Raw genomic sequence first — 17,549 nt, 5'->3', positions numbered from 1 at the left:
AAGACAAAGCAGGAGAACCAAACCTCTCTGCATCTTACTCCCTTGGTCCATCGTGCCTCCTTCCTCCCATGTGTGGCAGTTATAGTCCTGCTTTTCTTTCAAGATTCACCTCAAGGGTTGCAAGCAACCCTTCACCAGCTCCTCCCTACAGTTTCCTACAGCCAATCTCCACCCTTACCTGAGCCACGGGTATTTCCCACTTGCTCTATGCAACTGGCTTTGGTGACTCTTTCACACTGGTTCCGTCCAATCTCCTTTCTACACACAATCAGATGTAAACACTGATCAATCCAGAAATCAAGCCTTGGGTTTTTGGTGACTTCTCTCCAAACAACCTGGTCATTTTTCAGCTCTCCCAACCCCAGGTACTTCACACACAGACACACAGATTCACTCCCTCCTTTCCTCCTGCCCTCACATTTCTCTTCCTCTGTCTAGATGCTTTCTCCCCCTTTCTTGATCTGGCTAAATTTCACTCTTCCCTAGACCGCAATTTCAAATGGCTCCTTTCTCGGAGGAAATTTCCCTAAGCCCTCCTCTATCACCACTTCCCAACTGCACTCATAATTTCTCATAACTTTCTGTATTTTCCTCCATCACACTAGAAACCCTATATTTATTTCTGATTTGGTTGGAGTGTGTCTCATTCACTAGAATGTACACTGGCGTGAGATCAGGAACTGTTTTGTTCACCACTCTGTCTCCAGCAGAGCTCTGAGCATGCAGCAGCTGCTCAATACAATCCTGATGAATGAATGAATGAGTGAATGAATGGAGCTAAGTAATTACTCCTGTGGCTCATTGCTGATTCAGTATCGATTAGCACATTGCATCTGGACCTTCTGTGAGCATCTTCCAGAGAGGGAGTCTCTCATTCTTTGCCTATGTTTCCTTAAGCTCTTCCCCTTCTTCCTTCCAAATGCTTATGTGTTTTCCTTTCCCTCCTTCCAGCTGATGTATGAAGATGTTAACTGGTTAAGAAGGTTTTTTCCGTTGTACCTCGATTCTAACTGCGTTTGTGACCAAAGAGAATAAAAGTACAAACGTACATCCCCCTTCATCTCTTAAATATCTACACAAACATTTCCACACTCACCCCCAATCCAAGGAGGGAGGGTAAAGCTGAGCAGTGAGCGTGTGCTTAGTGAGCAAGCGGCCCTGGGTTCGACTTCAGTACCTCCATTAAAATAAATAAATAAACCTAATACCCATCCCAAAAAAGTGTTAAAAAAAAAAAACACCCTGCTCAAAATAACTTGGGGGTGGCCACAGCGACAATCGCAATTATTATCAGGACGCTGTGCAGTGGCATGTCGGTCGCATCCTTGTGTTGTCTGGAGAGCGCGGGCACAGGGCCGGGCGCGGAGGCGCAGGATGCACCTTTGCCGTGGCTGCTGTCCCTTGTCCTCCCCGCACGGCCAGCCTGCCCGGCCCGGCAGGCCCCCAGCTGCAGTCCTTCTTCAGCGTGTCTTGAGGATCCTCAGGTCCAAGTCCAGGGTGGCCGGCTCGGGGAGGAGGAGGAGCCCGGCCTTGCGGTGCTTCGAGATGCGATCTGAAGGGGGAGTCAGTCAGGCAATGACCTGGCGGAGGAGTGTTCTGGGCAGGGGGAATAGGGAGGGCACAGGTCCTGCGGTGAAGGAGATGCCTTCCTTAGTGCATCAGAGAGAAGAAGGGAACGATGCAGCTGGAGGGAAATTCCCGGGAGGAGTAGCGGCCCGGAGGCTGAGCAGGTGGGGCCGTCAGGTAGGGAATTTGTTTTGTTCTAAGTGCGGCTCTAAGCAACTGAAAGCTTCAAACAAGAGACCAACGCAGTCTGATTTATGTATATACATATATCATTCTGGCTGGAGTCTGGGGAATGGCTTGTAAGAGGAAGGGTACAGTAATGGATGTGAAGAGAGCACTTAAGGGTCCAAGTGACCTCGGGCAAGTCATTTGCTCTCTCTGACCCTCAGTTTCCTCATCTGTAAAATGAGGATAAGAAAACCTTCCTCTGAGGCATCTGAGAATTACGTGGTATAATGACTTCAGAGCACCCAACACAAAGCAGTTCCCCATTCAGTATAGTCCACTGTTGCCTCCCTTTTCTGGGAGAGGAACTCCCCAAGATGTCTCACATGTGTTTGTTTTATAACACAAATTTTTGACGGTCTTTCTTCTTAAAACTCTGAGACATTAGCTGATTGCACAAGGTGTCCAGAAACACCTCTTGCCAATTTCAATGAAATACTACTCTGAAGGGACTCACATTATAGCAGCTGAGTGAGGACTTTCCTTTGCTGGGAGTTTACGTCCTTTAGGGTGGGCTGCTGCTCTGAAGGCTGCGGGCCGTAAGCCATGCCCCCAGAACTAGTCTGTCGCTGTCCGTCCTGGACAGCTGTGGGTGCCCGCTGGGGTGGAAGATCAGAGAGGCCCATTGTCCTTTGGACAAGCACCCCCGCCTCTCACAATGGGCAAAGCCACCGGCTGCGCTGACGCCAATCTAGACACTTCTAAGCAGCTGCTGTATAGAAGCAACTGCTCTATCTGAACATAACACACTTCATTATTTCTGACAATGGCAAACACACTTCAGATGATGGACTTTATCTTTTAAGACACAGATGTACTTCATGAGAACTGTGATGATGGGCTGGAGATTGTGTTTTGCTTCCCCTTTTCTTCCCAGTGTGAACAGTTAAAGTATTATTTTCCAAAAGGCAAAATCATTGACTCTCCTGTGAATATAAAATGAGTTCATGTCAAAGATTGATTAATTAATGAGGGAATCAGGAAAAGGTTAAAATCAGGCCCAAGAGCGTTTGAGGAGCTAGATATTTGTCGGCAATTCAGTACAGGAATGTGAGGGTATGATTGCCTGGTTAGATACAAAATCTGGTTGAAGTCCAACAAGGTAGTAAACCAAAATCTTCCAAGTTATCTTTTCTTACTGAACAGAAGTTACCTCTTTAACCAGAAAAAAATAATCTACGAGGTAGCAAGTAACTTTACTAAGTCTAGACCTTTAATCAATGCCCTTTATAAGATTCTGAAGCTCTGTTCCCTCTAAATGCTTCATTTCTGCTGGATTCCCCAAGCTGAACACACACATTCCCATGAAACCCACTCACAGCACATCAAAGGAGCAGTACTTGCATGTGCAGAAACAGCCAGGCCTTGAGGCCAATCTTTTGGACATCTCAGGGGTCCTTCTTACTGAAGCCATCTAAAAGGGTCAGAGAGCTTCCTTCTTATGCTCCTCTAGACAGAAACAGGGGTTCTCATCTTGGTGCTGTGTGTCTCTTTACCTCTCAAAGGCTTGAACATGAGGACATTGCAGCACTCATCCTTATCCATCTGTTAACTCACCAAGTAGCCAATGAGCACGTGCTGTGTATGGGAGCCTGGGGACTTGGTGAGGGCAGGGTAGGTGTGGTCCCTGCTCTCCTGGAGCTTATGCTTTGTGAGGAGACAGATGCCAACTAGATGATTGCCCTCTTAATGAGTTAGATACAAATGTCCTAGGTCCTGACATGGAAAGGTATTAAGCAAAAAAATGGGGAGGACTGGTTTCATCTGCAGGAATCTAGGTATCAGGGAAACCTTTTCCAAGGAAGGGATATTTAAGACATGTCTGGAAGGATGAGTGGAATTTCACGGGGTGAAAAGCTGCCATTTTGAGAAGAGGGAACAGCATGTGCAAAGGACTCAAGGACCCCAAAATGTTGGCGTCCATGTGTGGCTGGTGAGGAAGTGATGCTGTGAGGCTGGACAGGGGCAGCATCACTTGGGGCCTTGAAGGTTTGGCAGTGTTGGGGCTTCATCCAAAAGGTGCTGGGGAGCTGTGGAAGGGTCAGAGAGTGAGGAGGGAAGATGATCAAACGTCATGTTCCTGAGGACTCCAGCCCCAGGAACAGTGCCAGTAAACACTTAATAAAGGTTGGCTGAATTGTGAAGGGACACATGGCTGACCCCAGGGGATCCCTGTCTTTGGCTCTAACTCAGCTCTTTGCTTTCTAATTTAATCCCAGAAACTCACTCAACCAGACAAGTGGGACCTCATACCATCTCTCTAGCTGAGGGGCTCTGGTTCACTGAGGATGAGAGAGGATGTCTCCAGGCAGCAACGGCCCATACACGTGCCCATAACTCTCCAGGGCCTTATTCCTTCTTTTAGAAATGAATTCATGGCAGAGACACTGCGGGGAGGTGACCCTCTTCCTAATGCAAGTTCTCCAGTCTCCATGGCATGAAGGCTGCAGCCAGCTCTGTAGTTTTGGGTAGTCTCGGTGCTTCCATGAATGTGTTAAGTAAACATTTCAAGTTTTCTTGAAAAAGATTTTAAAACCAACATGCCATCTAACAAAGAGCAAATGCACAGGGTAGGTTAGGGGGCAAAGAAACAGGCCATCTCATTCTTGGGCAGACTTGGAAATGACCTTGCTGGTGCACTGTGAGTAGCATGAAGGAGGAGCCCTAATGGCTTCCACCCTGCCAGCTTCCCACCTAGAAATGCATCTGTGGAAACAGACTGGGGGAGCTGCAGATAGTGAGTGCTGAAGATGATAATTTCAGCAGTGTTTGCAATCACTACAAACTGGAATTAGCTAAAGTGTCCCCAGATCAGGAAGGACCAGTCTAGGAACATTGGAAAACATCCATACAATTAAAGGGGTACTAAAGAAAGCTGTTTGTGGACATAGGGGAATAAAGGAAGAGGCAGAGTGTAAATCTGTATGTATTATGGGGTCTCATTAAATTTTAAAAATATAACTGACTCTGGGTATGTAAAGAAGATGCACAAGAAGAGATCTGGAAAGATACAAAGCAGAGACGTGACAGTGGTTATGGTTGTGTTAGTGGTCCTGTAGGCATTTTTTAGTTTTTTTTGATTTTTAAATTTTTTTATTTTTAAAACCTTTTTGGACGGAGGTGATTACGTTTACTTATTTATGCACTTATTTTTGGAGGAGGCACTGGGGATTGAACCCAGGGCCCCATGCATGCTAGGCATGTGCTCTACCACTTGAGCTGTGCCCTCCTCCCTCATTCTTGCTTTTTTCTATTTGCTTATCATTATTTTGCACTCTTTCTTTATTGACCTTTTGTCACTATTGTAGTAAGGAAAAAAGATTCAGGTATAAAAACTGTGTGTGATCCCCTGGGATCTCAGCTGCTGTGGATTTTATGGGGGACTTTCAGTGCCTGTTTGCCTGCAGGAAGCATCTGATTCTGTTTGGTTTCTTAGATATACGGCATGCATTTCCCTAAATCCACGTAGAGCTGACTGTGGGTTTAAGATGGTATTTTTCCACAGTTGGTAATCCAATTCCATTTCTGGGACAGGAAAAAACCCATTGTTATGCAAGGAAAGCATCAGTTCTCAACAAGTGTAGTGGGAGGGTAGGTCATTTTTGCTTTATTTGTAAACTGTATGTGCTAGCAGCTAGCGGGTGTAAAAAGTAGAATGAACTGCATTTAACTTTTTTTAAAGCAACTGGTGGACAGAGAATACAGACTTGTGGTTACCGGGGGGGGGGGGGGGCGGGGTAGAGGGTGGGAAGGGATAGACTGGGATTTCAAAATTGTAGAACAGATAAACAAGATTACACTGTATAGCACAGGGAAATATACACAAAATGTTATGATAAATCACAGAGAAAAAAATGTGACAATGAGTGTGTATATGTCCATGTATGACTGAAAAATTGTACTGAACACTGGAATTTGACACAACACTGTAAAATGATTATGAATCAATAAAAAAAAATAAAGCAACTGGAATGATAAATATCAAAGTGGTATAAATTGTTACCTCTGAGTGGTGGGATGATGGGTAATTTCCATTTTCTTCTGTTTTGCTTTTCTGTATTTCCTAATTTTTTGTAATAAGTATGCATGGATATAACAAGGGAGGGAGGATGGTGATTACTTTAAAACCCACGGTAACAAATTGCCTTCATTTATTTACAGCAGAAAATTCCAACAGAAGTCAAGGGTGGGGAGAGCTTTACCATTGCTGCCATTACAACAGGTGGTTGTGTTTTTGGAGGATGTGTGGCTTACAGAAAGAGCATGGGTCTGAGAATCAAAAGGCTGCCTGGGTTTGGATCTTGGCTGTTATAGATGAGTCACTCACCCGTGCCTTTTTTCATCACTCGTGAATTAAAGAACAATGATGGAGCATCTCCTGTGCACCTGGGTCTGAGTTTGATGCTGGGCAAGGAGCAGGACCTCAAACGAGATCTGATCCCTGCAGTTACGAACTTCCAACCCAAGTCAGGAGAAAAATAACAACCACCAGACAAAGAGCAGTAGGATCATTATGACAGTAGCATCCAGGCTTTTGCTGAGCTCTTACCAATGCCAGGCACTGTTCTATGAGCTGCCTATGTACATCCACCCATTTCATTCTCACAGTAACTCCATGAGGTAGATAGTACTATTATTCCCATTTTACAGATGGGGAAACTAAGGCCCAATGAGAGTCGCTAGTTTACTCAAGGGCACACAGAACCAGGATTTCAACCCCACTCTGTGATAGGCTGCATTCAACTCTAAATAAGAGTGTCATAGTCACCACAAATTAAATCAGGGCCATGGGACTGTAATTGGGAGGCTGCACCTGGTCTCAGGATGCAGGAAAGGCCTCCCTGAAGATGTGACATTTCACCTGAGCTCCTCACCCCAAGGATGGGTAGAAACCAATCAGGCAAACAGTAGGGACCAGGGCCTCTGGGGTGGAGGGAAGGGGACAGCAGAGCAGCTGGGACGCTGTTCTAAGCACGTGGTATCACTGTAGCAGTGGCTGGCAATGGTGATAACCGTGAATTCTTTCTCCTGGGCCCCCAGACTCTCTTGGCCAGAGCACTTTATGACAACCACCCTGACTGCTCTGACGAGCTGGCTTTCTGCAGAGGAGACATCCTGACCATTTTGGAGCAAAATATGCTGGAAAGGAGGGCTGGTGGAAGTGTTCACTCCATGGCAGGCAAGGTCTGGCCCATGCCAACTGCCTCCAGAAGCTCAGGGAGGGCCCCACTGACAAGCCCTGCCCGTCTTTCCTGAGGGGCCTGGAAGACACTCCCACCAGCTCCCAGGAGACCTACCAGGTGCCCACCCTGCTCAACCCCCTGCCTCCCAGCCCCGTGTATGAGCAGATGAAGAGCTGGGTGGAGGGGCCCCTGCCTCCCACAGTCCAAGTCTGGGAGTTGCCTGACCCACCCACTAGTGCCAAGATCATCTGTGAAAAGACTCTAAGCTTTCCAAAGCAGGTAAGCTGATTTCCGGGTAGAAGAAATAGGTCAAGGGGTACGTAGCTCCCAGGGGCTCAACTACCTTTGACTCATGGGTGTCCATCAAGAGATCAAACATGCAAGATGGGAGCCACACAGTTGGGGTGATTGGGTGAGCTAGTGTTTGGTCCCCACTTGGGTTGGCATTCATACTCTCTGCACCCCAGCAATTCCCAGCTCTCCACACTTCGCAGGAGACTGAATGCTCAGTCAAGCTGTGTGAAAGCATCACACCATTTACGGCGGTCTTTTTTTACACTAGGAAGGAACACTAGGGTGGCTGCTGGTAAACGGAAGAGTTGAATTTCCATGGGTTCAGAGGCAAGAAATTACTCACCAGATTTAAAATAGATATTCCTTTCAATCCAGAAACTTTACTTCCAGAATTGCTGCAGAAATGTACAAGAAGGCAAAAGTATATCTGGATTAGGCGGCCATGGGCATTATAGCATTATTTGTTATAGGGAAAAATCCAAGATGCTTAAACGTGTGTTCATGGGGCATTGGTTACATGAATTTTGGCATAGTCCTACAATGAACGACTATGCAGTTCTGAAAATAAAAGGTGAAATAGTTCTATCAGGTATTTATAAGAGGAAGTAGTTCTATCAGGTATTTATAAGAGGGGAGGAGGAGCCATTTCAATAAAAGCCAACCAAATGAACAAAAACTAAAAAGAAATTCTGTGTGTGTGTGTGCGTGTGTGCATGTGTGCGTGTTCACACACTGACAATAACACACACCGACAGTGGTTACCCTCAGGCTGTGGGGCTGATTAAGGAGAAAATGAAAGAAGGCACTAAGCAGGGGCTTTTATTTCATCCACCCCTATGTCCCCAGCATCTAGGACCGTGCCTGGCAGGGAGTGAGTACTTGATAAATACATGATGAACAAAGAGATGGGGAAGGTGGCGTGTGTTACATAGAACATGTATCTCATCTGTAATTTTTTTAAATAGCAATTTTTTTAATTAGAGGAAAAGAAGCACTCAGTAGATACAGAATGAAACTTTTTTTTTAAAAGAAGGATAGGAATTAATAGAAGAGAAAAATAATGCATTGTTTTCCCACAAGTCCTGGCTTCAGGAGGTGTTAAGAAGGCAGAACAGATCTGCATGGTCTGCAGTCACTGTGGACTTCCTGCCATCACACATTTTGCTTTTGGCTCAAGTGACATACCCCACCCGGCCACAGCTCTGGACAGAGATCCTGGTCAGGTCCCTCACCAGAAAGGCCACTCTTCCTAATGCGTGTGCTGGGACCCCAGGGATGTCCTGCTTACCACACAGGCCTCCTCCACACCAGCTCCCAACACTGTCTTCAAGCAGGAAGGTGTTGATGCCTTGAAAGATTTCTGAGTACTTCAGATTTTCTCCCTCCTCAGGCTGCCAGGCAGAAAACCAGGCAGCCGCTGCACAGAACAGCTGCTGCTCAGGCCCTGGCTGCCAGCACCAGGAGGAAGCGATGGGGCCTCTGCCGCCGTCCATGGAGTGAGCTTTGAGTCACTTTTCTGGAACAGCTGGCCCAGGTCTAGGCCGGGTACGCTCAGCTGTCATCTGAGCAGCTGACTCAGAGCAGGGCCCCCGTACTGGCTCCTCCAGAAGCAACAAATGTCCTTAGCCGAAGGAAATTCTTGTTTCTTTTCAAAGCCACTAAAGAAAACAAAACAACAACAACAAAAAACAAAGTCCATTTTCCCCTCCCCCTAAAAGGAAAACTGACCAATGCAGTGTCCACTGTTCCCCAGGTGTCCCTAAACCCCAGCAAGGGTGCCAAGCTCCTCCATGGAGCTCCATGAACAAGAACAGGAATGAATGAAGTCACCAGATCCAACATCAGGCTTCATAGCCCTGGACTCACTGTCAACTTCTAGACCGACATTGGTATAAAAGGAGAGATGACTTTACTATCTCAGCTTAACTCAGAAAGGGGCCAGGGCATTAGCTATAGGATTTGTCCTGACATGAGCCATGCCAGCAGTTTGGGGCCCTCACTGGTACAGGCTGCAGCCATCGGCAGAAACCACAGCTGCATGAGGGGGATTCAGGAGCCAGGGGCCCCTCTCCGCGCAAGTAGGCTCCTGAAGAGGCCCCAGTAACACACCTGGAATCTCTCCTGCCCCGTATCCCTGCTCAGGTTCCCCTCCACAGCTGCCCCGTCTCTATTTCTGCTTCCTCCCCAGCCCTTTCCTTTCTTTTACTGCCTTCTCTGTGCTTTCGGGTCTTTTAAAGTAAGAGATGCCACCTGTGGCTTAAAAATCAGGAGTCCCTGCTCCCTCAGCCTCTGGGGCAGCCACAGCCAGGCCGGGCGACTGGAAACGTCACAGCCCCCCCGCACGTCTCTTGCTTGCTCTGTATCAAGAGAGGGTCGGGTCCGGTCATTTCTAAGTTTATCTCGAGTCGTGTCTTTTGGTGATTCTGAATGATTTTACTTCTACCTCTACTACAAGAAGGAAGGAGCTAGAAGAAATGCAAGATAAGTAGTTAAGTATCTTCTGATCCACAGAAAAGGCAGACATCCCCTCCCTGTTCATGTGCTCTAGCGGGGAGCCTTGAGTCTCAGACTGCTGAGAAAATGCCTTCTGAGCAGAAGCTACTCCACCACTGACACTGAGCTGTTTTCCAATGGGCATTTCACAGACTTGGCGCACGGCCCAGGGGGACCCATTTCAGAGATCCCACTTATACATGGGTTGACTATTTCTAGATTAAACTTGGTCAAAAATATTAAAAACCAAGGTGTGGAAATGTGTCACTTCCCTCAGGTGGTCCTCGTCGGGGTGTCTGGGTCTCTAGCTGGAAGAGAGCTCTGCAGGTGAGAGACTGAGGCCTCTTTAGACTAGAGCAACTCTTCCTTTTACAGATGAGGATGCTGGCTCCCAGGGCCACACGCTGATGAACTCGAGACTAAAGTTTCTTTGTTGTGTCCGTCTGTCTGCCCCCGGGGCTGGCCAGGGCGGTGCCCTTGGTCTTGTTCCCTGGCTCTGAGGCTGACACTGTCTATTCTTCACAATTAACTTTTTCTAAAATTGAAGTGTAGTTGATTTACAACATTGTGTTAGTGTCTAATATACAGCATAATGCTTCAGTTATACATTTTTTCCAGGAATAAATGTATATTTTAAATTTTACAGTAAACAAACATACTTATAAGTGAAGATTTCCCCGTATTTCCAGATAAGATAATGTTGAACATACCTTATAATAAGTTTTACATTTGACCTTATTTTTTGGTAAATATAGTTGTGAAAACTGAGTTACAGACTCCTTTTAAAAAATTCTCCCCTTAACATGCACCCTTTTCTCAGATTGGTCAAGACAATTTGGCACACCAAGGCAGCAACATCCAAGAAGATAACCTCCATTTGTTTCTTTAGTTTGAAGCTTTAGTGTCAAGGTCTTAAAATAATCCCTTCACAAAAATAAGGCAGCTTTATGCTGTAAAAACAGTTCTTGTCAAAAGTTATGTTCTTCTGTCCTCATCTGCTGTCACCACCTGTCAGCATCTTCTTTAAAGATCAGTCTTTTCTTCGTAGCGACACCTACATGCGGCTCGTTGGCTGTCCAGGTACGGCTTACAGCCCAAATGTATAACACTGTCAAACAAGAGCTCCACTGTGGTTTCACACGCCTGAACATGCTGAGCTAGTCCTAGTGTTTTCTGCACATCTCGGCAGATCTTGGAGAGGCAAAACTGGAACTCCTCATCACAGTCGTTTTTGCTTTTGCCGCAGGTCTCATAGCACCTGTCGTGTTGGTTGCAGCACTTTGTCAGGGAAGGGATGCCGATGTTCAGATGAACACCAAATAGTGGGGAGCCACATCCATTTGGCGGGGAAGGTTTATATCCGTAACGTGGGAAAGGCTTAGATCCGTCACTGCACTTGTGCTGGCAGAGCCCGTCCTCGCCTCCCAGGGGGTCCAAGGCGGCGTTCAGGTACGTGCCTATCTTGTGGACGCCGTTCCGGATGGTCTTCAGGGTGGCCCTCCAGTCGGCGGTCTGGGCCTGCTCCTGGCACGTGAAAGCGGCGGTCAGGAGGAGGAGGCGGGTGAGCGCAGGCCGCGGGAGCGCGGCCATCCGAGCAGCGCCCGGCCGCGCCGGGCCTCACGGGTCCCCGGAGCCGCGTGACGGCCGCACCCCCACGGAGCCCTCGGGACGCCCTAGGCAGCGGCGCGGGCCCGGGGCTCGGAGGCGGCGGCCGGTTCCATGCCCACGCCTCCTGCCCCGCTGGGAGGCGGGCCCTCGCCGCCTGCACTGAGCTCCGGGAGCCGACTGTGCAGTCGCCGAGATGCTCCGCGCGGCGCATGCGCTCACCTGCGCCGGCCGCTCCCCTCCAGTTATACATTTATATATTTTTTCTTTTTCAAATTCTTTTTCACTATAAGTTATTACAGGCTATTGAATATAGTTCCCTGTTGTTTATCTATTCTGTATATAGTAGTTTGTCTCTACTAGCCCCAAACTTCCAATTTATCCCTCCTCCAGCACAATTAACTTTTTATTGATGTTTAACCTGTAGATCCTGAGGGTCTATAACTCAGTGTCTAGTATTCAGATCCAGAAGCAGAACAAAAGTAGCGCCCCAGGAGCCCCCTCCCACCTCTCCCAGCCACTCCCCCCCCCCAGGGTAACCGCTATCTTGAGCTTTGTTTTACTTTTTATTTCAACTTCCTTAATATAACATGCTGGCCTCTCTTTCAAAAATAATCACAGCACAAAGAAGATATTTGATTTTTGGTCTAAATTCAGAGAGGATAATCTTTTGTATTTCAAGTAAAAAGGGTCAGATTTCCTGATGACATTGCTTTTAGACCCTTGCGTTCCTGCGCTGGAGTTTCCTTCTGTCTCCCTAAATCTTTTGAAACCATGCTCCTCAAAACATGTTCCTAAATTGATTGCTATCTTGAACCTACATTTTCTAAGAAACAAGGGGCATTTTTGAACTGGCTTCTTTCCACCTAAAATTCTAAACACAGGAAATTCCCACTGTTGTCTCCTAGGTAGATGTGACCCACAAGGTCAGTTGCATAAGTACCATGGGCCTGGAGTGAGAAATGAGGAGACATTGGCAGTGGTACTGCGTTCACAGGGCTCTGCAGTGGGTGAGAGCTTGGTGTGCTCGAGTAAGGGGTGCAGGTGGCAGGGAAGTGGGAAAAGGGAGGATGGCCGAGAGCTGGGGACACGTCTTGCACAGTCCCTGGGGTTGGACAGGGCATGGCCTGTGAGGCACTTGGAATTAACCCAGAGTGTAATGGGAACCACTGCAGGGTTTGTCCTCGGACCAGTCAGCCTAAGACCAGCAGGTACCAAGCCTGGTTTACTGGCCCACTGCAGTGAAGGGGAACACAGGGCAGAGGATAAGGGAGCACCCTTAAAGTGCCCCCACCTGTCTCATTCATGGCTGCATCTTCAGCATCATTAGACACACGTTATAACCCAGGATTCGGGTCCCTAGAGAACATGAACATCACCTGGGAAACTCTGAGCATGATCCATGGACTCAGCAGTGACGTTTCTTTACCTCAGCTCTTTTTCTCCTCAAGGCCCTTCTCATGATTCCCAGATCCGCTAGGATCTCGTTGCCAGCTCTGCCTTTCCAAGTGTATGACATACCTGCCCAGAGCTGGTGCTCTCCAGCCCTGAAGGCGAGCCTCCTCTGTGGTCCTGCTCCTCCCAGGCTTCTGTGCCTGAAGTGTGGGGTCTCAGCATCACGCAGATGTTGCATTTCAGCTGTCCACTGGGACATCTCCTAGGGCTTCAGTCCTGACTCCAAAGGACATATCACGACTCGGAAGCCAGCTTTGCACCCAGGGAGCCCAGACCTGCTCAGGAGAACTATTTGAATTCTGAATATTTTTTATTTGTTTACTTTTCATTTGCAATAGGTACTTTATATCTATGCACACACACACATATGCACATACACAGATGTACACATTTAAAAGTAATATCATGAAGGAGATACATCTTAGTCTTAACATCATCTTGGTCATCGTTTATCTTAAGATTGGTTATCTCTGGTGCAGGGGGAAATCTTAGGGGTTTTTTTATTTTTAGCTTATTTGAATGTAACTGGTAGATCAGTTTTGTAAGACATGCTTCATGTAATCAAAAACAACTTCCCTCATTTCTTAGCCCATCACAACTGGCCCTGGCTGCATTCCCCCCTGCCCATCAGTGTGTGTCTGAATGGCCTGGGTGCTTTAACCAACCATGCCTGCTTCCTGGAACCACACCTGGAGGCTATGATGTTTGGGGTCTAGGTGGGCCCCAAGCAGCAGGAATGTTAAAGGTCCCAGGTAGTTCTCAAGTGCAGCCAGGGCTGAGAGCCACTGCTCTAGTCTAAATAAAAATTCAGTCTGATTCTGTGACTTCCCGGTCCCTCACAGGTAACAAGAAGTCTCAGTGGAGGAATTTAAATGTCCAGTCCAGGCAATACCCACATTTCCTGTATATTTAAAAGCAAAAGCAGCTGCCCTCCCAGCGTGTTGGCGGAGCCTGGGCCCCGGCTGCAGGACTGAGGATTGGCCACCAGTTCCCTCCCTCTGGTTTCTTCTCATTGGGTGGCCTCAGGCTGAGGGGAGGCAGGCAGGGAGCGAGGACAGAAGTAGGAAGGCCCTGCCGCATGCCTGATTCTGGTGGAGGCGTGTCACAGTGGTGCTTTGTGGTGGTAGTGAGCATTGAAAGCTCATTCTTTCTCTTCTGGGCCATTCCTGCAAATGCCCCCCCCCACCGCACCCCGCACCACCCCTGACCCCTGCACTGGCCTGATTGCTGGGCATCTCTTAGCTGCAAGTTCCAAGAGGCCAGCAAATGCTTCTCCCCAGCTGGTGGCTGAAGGCTCCTCCCTGAGCTGAAGGGCAGGCGGTCATCTCCAGCTTCACCCTCCTGAGATGCTCTCACCCTCTCCAGCCTGGCTCCTGCTCCAGCTCCCATGTAGTCCACGTCCGGTCCACGGGAAACACACGTGCTCCCTCAGCCCTGATAGACTCTAGCGCGCAGGCCAGCGGGACTGGGTGATGAGAATGAGGGTCTTGCCTTGGGCACCAAAGTTTGATATAAAGACCCATTTGTACAACTCGCTTCACTTGCCTCACCCTCATCCCGGCCCTGTTGATCTTTTCTTGTTTCATTTGTTCTGACATTTTGTTCACCATGGTTTTCTGTTTTTTTTTTTTTACATTGTTTGCGATTAAAAAAAATTACAAAAAAAAATTACTGCATCAAACTATCATTTCCCTTGGTGCCTGAGTTTGTGGGGCCCCTCTGTGTTGTGCCAAGAAGGCGCTTTCCTTTCCTCGCCCTGGTCCTGGCCCTGAGAGCAAAGCTCTGCAGCACAGCCACCACCCTGTGCTTTGTCATCAGTCTCTCAGCTTTGACTTCCCTCTAGCGGAGTTAGAGCCTGCACACAATGCCCCCGAGATCAGGGGGTACAACTCAAGTCACAGAAGGTCTGCTGGGCACTTTCCACTTTGCTCGAAGGGAATGAAAAGCATCTCTTCCTTCGCCAACTGAGGAGGAGAGTGCAGGGGGCGCACAGCCCACCTCCCTCCAAAGAGATGCCCCTCCAAACTCCAAATTTTTCTCTCTGTCTTTGCAAAACCTGTTTAGGTGTTCTCTCACCTCACTCTGGAACGTGCAATCTATTCATCACATCCTCATTTATGTACTTCCTAATTGCTGCATAAAAAACTGCCTATTGTGGGGAGGGTAGAGCTCAGTGGTAGACGGTGTGCTTAGCATGCACGAGGTCCTGGGTTCCACCCCCAGTGCCGCCGTTAAAAATAAATAAATGAATGAATATATAAATAAATAAAACTACATTCCCCCCCAAAATAAACAACAGCAAAAAATTTTAAATGCCTATCATCTGTACGGACAGCATCTTTTGCTCATTACTGGGTGTATAGATGTCACTTGACTCAGCGTTGAGGAGGTAGTAGGCACTCAGTATATGTTTGCAGGATGAGCACATGAGTTATAAGCACAGGAAAACCTCTATCGAGATAAACAAAAAAGACAAGCCATTTTAAGTCCCCATCTTATATTTATTCTTCTTTAATTCATTCTTAAGGTGAACTTACAGAAGGAAATGAACTGCCATTTTTAGCTCAGGCAAATGCAGCTAATTCTCACAAAGAATGTCCCCACCTTCAATTGAGAAGGTGTCTTTTTTAAAACACAGAGTCCAGTGTTGAAAATATACCCAGTGCAATACACACCTCCATCCACAAAAGCAGCACTACTGAAAGTCCCAAACTCTTCTAGTGATTTGTGTTTTGTTTGGAAAAAAATAACAACAAACAAACAAACAAAAAATGCTGGAGTTGGGAGAGTTTGTGATGTGCAGGCATCAGGAAGGAGAAATCTGAGTCATTCTCTTTTGTGGTCTTTCCCCAGGAGCCAGGGAAGCAGCAGCTGCATGACATCCCCCCCAGCCCCCAGAAGGCAGCACTCATTCCCCCACCAGCCAAACAAATGTAAGCATGACAGGCGCCGAGCACACATGCTGTGCAAACATGCACAGCCTTCGGGAAATGTTATCTTGGTCAAAATTAGGAATGCAGATCCCTTGGAGCAGAACTTATTTCATTGGAGGCAGTGGTGTTCAGGATCAGGATAGGCTGCATGGTTTGGATCAGTCCTTTGACTTCCCCACATGCCTCAGTTTCTTATTACAGACTTATTGTGGGTATGGACATAATCCCTGCAAAGGACCTAGTACAGTGCCTGGCCCAGCGCAAGAGATCAGTAGACTTTAGATGAGTGCTTCTTATTATGATATACTTTGGAGATGTGTGTTAAGGTGGGTTTTTATGTGTATATAGGGGAGGGGCCTTAATTTGAAATCTGTATTCCATGTTTATCACTGGATTCTGTCACACGCATACAATAAACATACATATGCCCCAATGTGGCATCTCAGCAGGGTCATGAGGGATGCATAGGAGTTTCTTAGATGGAAAGCAAGGTGTTGGGAGGGCATTTAGAGCAGAGGAACCAGTTTGGGCAAACTGTTTGAGTTTGAGTTCAGAGGAAGGTAAACAGCCTGGCTGGCTGGACCTTGAGGAGGGTGGTGGAAGGCATAGTGGAGGTAGAGAGCAAGGAGGCCCAAAAGGAGGCTGGAACCAGATTATGTCTGGCTTGAATGATAATGGCCCCAGGAAACCAATGAAGAAGATTGACCCTGGCAGTGACAATCTGATTTTTAAGAAGCACTGCGCCTCAGTATAATACCCGTTTGTCAAATGAGTTGCTCACACCTTTTAAAAAATTGCTACCAAACTGGGTGACTTTGTGTGGTTCTTCACAGAGGCAGAATGTTCCCCTGACATCAACCATTGCCTTAAGGAGAGGCAGCTGCAACACGCTGCCCAGCCCTCAGAAGTTGGAATGGATTTATGACATGCCAGTGTCTCCAAAAAAGGCTGATGGGAGAAACGCATCTCTAACCAGCTGTGTGGAAGAATCAGGGTGCCTAGCTCCCCCCAGGCATATGTCCAGCTTCCACAGTCCTCCAAACAGCAGAGCAAAGCCCCACATGCCTCACCTGCAGAGAAATGTGCCCATGCAGAAAAAGCTCAGCCTTCTAGAGATTCCTTCGTATAGCTTTCTGCCAGCCAGGGTCATGCTTCCTTTGGATGAAGATGTCAGCTACAAGGTTCCTTCAAGCTTTCTGATTCCCCAAGTGGAGCAGCCGAACACCAAGCTGAACATTTATGACATCCCCAAAGTAATGCCAAGTGTCCCTCTGGCTTGGAAAGAGCTGGGGAAAGCTGATGGGCCTTCAGAGAATCTCAGGGACCATAATTCCTCATGGTTCTCCAGACGAGCAGCATCAGGGTCTCCTGAACCAGACAGCTCATCTGTTTCCAGTTCTGACAGCAGAGCCAGCATCTTGTCTTCATGCTTCTCAACCTCCACTGACTCGTCATCCAGCTCCTTCTCAGAGGAGTCAGCAAAAGGAACAGAAACACACACACACAATATAAACTTATAAGAAAGAGAATTCAGGACAGACTATATTTAAATGGATGTAACAGATATATGTATATATGTATAAAAACCTATATTTATCTATAAATCTATCTCCACCTCAAGGGACATAGTTGAGGGAAGGGTAGTGTAAAACAGGAAAAAAAAAGTTGTGATCCAAGCATCCAAATCAGGAAATTCAGAAGCTGTGGTGAAAAAGAAAGGCATGTTTGACTATATTAAAATTAATATAACAAGTTAATGCACATCAGTTTGATGGAACATATCATAAACAGAGGC

General features: G+C 47.3%; 1 protein-coding gene and 1 pseudogene across 2 annotated transcripts; one reads left to right on the top strand and one right to left on the bottom strand.

Moving 5' to 3' along the window:
* Window positions 1-1,641: 1,641 nt before the first annotated feature.
* On the top strand, window positions 1,642-17,274 carry LOC140697957 (cas scaffolding protein family member 4-like). The gene is given in 6 exon segments (XM_072966362.1): window positions 1,642-1,743; window positions 6,832-6,934; window positions 6,937-7,253; window positions 12,818-12,919; window positions 15,675-15,754; window positions 16,590-17,274. Coding segments are annotated over 6 exon segments (1,389 nt in total).
* On the bottom strand, window positions 10,557-11,556 carry LOC140697843 (group XIIA secretory phospholipase A2 pseudogene; annotated as a pseudogene). Its single transcript, XR_012075211.1, has one exon. The product of XR_012075211.1 is annotated as a group XIIA secretory phospholipase A2 pseudogene (transcript).
* Window positions 17,275-17,549: the final 275 nt, after the last annotated feature.

The sequence above is a fragment of the Vicugna pacos genome, chromosome 8 (assembly GCF_048564905.1).
Source record: "Vicugna pacos chromosome 8, VicPac4, whole genome shotgun sequence".
Classification (NCBI taxonomy): Eukaryota; Metazoa; Chordata; class Mammalia; order Artiodactyla; family Camelidae; genus Vicugna; species Vicugna pacos.
This window is presented reverse-complemented; position numbering and strand designations above follow the sequence as displayed.